The 2,284-nt window shown below is 43.0% G+C and overlaps 1 protein-coding gene across 1 annotated transcript; it reads left to right on the top strand.

The window, feature by feature from the left end:
- Positions 1–617: 617 nt before the first annotated feature.
- LOC145800823 (uncharacterized) lies at positions 618–968 on the top strand. The gene has a single exon (XM_082890569.1). It carries the CDS (start codon positions 618–620, stop codon positions 966–968), a length of 351 nt encoding a protein of 116 aa, XP_082746695.1.
- The last annotated feature ends 1,316 nt before the right edge of the window (positions 969–2,284 follow it).

Here is a 2,284-nt window from a genome sequence, read left to right as displayed (position 1 = left end):
AATCTTGTAACATCATTAATGTACCTTAGAAGCGCATCTCAAGGCCATGTACAATGCGATTCTTGCTCCCATGGAGTATCCAACAAGGGTAACTTTTCCAGGAGTAATATTTTGAATCAACTTCTGTAATATATCTGCTACTACCTCAATTGATAAACTTCGTTCTTGTGCAACTTCCCTAATGCCATGATTTTGCATCTTTGATCGCCCATGGCTAGAAAGGTCAACTGCAATGCATCTTGTAGATCCTGAGATGGCCTTCATGATGGTTATCTAGTCTTCACCAGTTCCAAGGAACCCATGGAGAAACACAAGTACATTATTCTGCATCATTCAAATTAAACAATCAATAATACATACAATTTATTCTCTCTATATCAATATATTTTTTACATGGTATCAGAGCAGGTTTAGAACCTAGTATTTTTCGCTTCACCGGCGGGCGGCAACCTCACCTTAGCCGTCCGCCGGACCTCAATCTATTCCGCTTATTTTCTACACATACCTTCCACTCTCCACAGCCGTAACTCTGCAAGAAGAGATCTCTAAGCTCTCTCTCCTTTCTCTCGAGAGCTTGTTTTTACCGCTGCTGTACATTGGATTGCTGCAAGAACACTATGTCAGGCAAGGAGGAAGATGTCAAAGAGCATGAAGGTGTGGATGAAGATGTCCCAGAGGACTCTGAAAAGGCCATGCCATCACCCCAACAGGAGGAGGAAGTTGTTAAGAGCAAGTATGGGCCCAAGAAACCACCACTTATTTGTAAGGACCATGAACGTGCTTACTTTGACTCTGCTGATTGGGCTCTGGGGAAGCAAGGTGGAGAGAAGCCCAAAGGACCACTCAAGGCACTTCAACCTAAACTGCAGCCAACACAACAGCAAACCCGATACCGGAAATCGCCTTGTGGTCCGTCAGATGGTGAAGGAGAGAACACTCCATCAGAGGATGCAGCTGCAAATGAATGAGAGGCCACTGTTGGTCTTTTGATGTTGTGAGAACTAGTGGTTCGTATTCTAATATCTGAATAGGCGACCACTAAATTTCTGCACTCTCTGTCCACGCAGTTCCCAAACACATCCACTACCTCACCTTTATTTTCATTATTATAAATGACACCCACCAATTTGTCAACTTTCCCACCATTTCGTATGATGACAGGAGGAGACAGCACATGGAGGGGACACACACAGCAGCACATAGTCCAAACCCATTTTCTTTTCTTTTTTTCTTTCTTTATTTATTTCTTTTAATCACCTTTTGCACCCCACTTTCCTTTTATTTATTTTATTTTATCTTCCTTTTTTCGTAATCAAAAAAAAAAAAAAAAAACATCCACCCACATGGCATGTCCCTCAACCTTTTGACAAGTTATTTTTCTTTTTCTTCTTATTCCCGTATTTATCATTTTTCGTTTTTTCCTATATATATATATATATTAACAAAAAAAAAAAAAAAAAAAAAAAAAAACCAACAATACAGATTTGCACAACAACTTTGTTTTATTTATATTAGGGATCAACCCCGATCACAATTTTACACAAAAAAAAAAAAAAAAAAAAAACAACAACAACAACCACAAACCAAAACACAACACCAAAAGATTTGTTTTCTTTTCTGCAGACGGCCACCCACCGACCTCACTTCTTCGCCTATTCCGCCGGTCTTTTCTTCTTGCCTCCGTCCTGGGCGGCCCTTGACGATGTTGTCTCCGTGCTTCCTAATCCACCGAGCACATTCACAACCCCCTGCTCCTCCACTGCAGCATATGGCGGCCCTCCAAATCGGAACATCACGGTGGCCTTCCGCTTCAGCTCCTTGTTTTCTGTCTTTAGCACACTTATCTCTGCTCGCGCATCCTTATACATGCGTTGGAGCAGAGCCAGCTGGGAGTTTAACTGTTGCACCTCATTTGTCCTGCTCTGCAGCCGGTGCGACAAGTTTGTGACCGCAGTCATGGTTTCCACACATGACTTCAGAGTATACTGATTGGCCTCAATATCAGTTTGCACCGCCATCTTTTGCTCCACCGACCGCATCGGAAAGTTCAACGGAGCAAAACCAGAGGTGTTTGGTTGAGGTTCACTGGCCACCGCACCAGTTATTTCTCTTGTAGACTCGTTCAGTTCTGGAAAGAGCGTGAGCAGACCACGGGACGAGGAGGCCATGTTCTGGGTAGCTGGACGGGAAGAAGAGGCCATGTTGCTGAGTGTTTCAGAGACGGGTTGGTTACCGAGTATTACAGAGTTTCTCTCTCAGCAAAGGAAGAATTTTTCAAAGGTTT

Source organism: Camellia sinensis, chromosome 10 (genome assembly GCF_055761805.1).
Source record: "Camellia sinensis isolate YWXY chromosome 10, ASM5576180v1, whole genome shotgun sequence".
Taxonomy (NCBI): domain Eukaryota; kingdom Viridiplantae; phylum Streptophyta; class Magnoliopsida; order Ericales; family Theaceae; genus Camellia; species Camellia sinensis.
Note: the sequence above shows the minus strand (reverse complement) of the source record. Positions and strands in the feature narration are given on the sequence as shown.

Coding starts and splice junctions, on each gene's coding strand:
- LOC145800823 (XM_082890569.1), top strand. CDS start 618: ATGTCAGGCAAGGAGGAAGATGTCAAAGAGCATGAAGGTGTGGATGAA.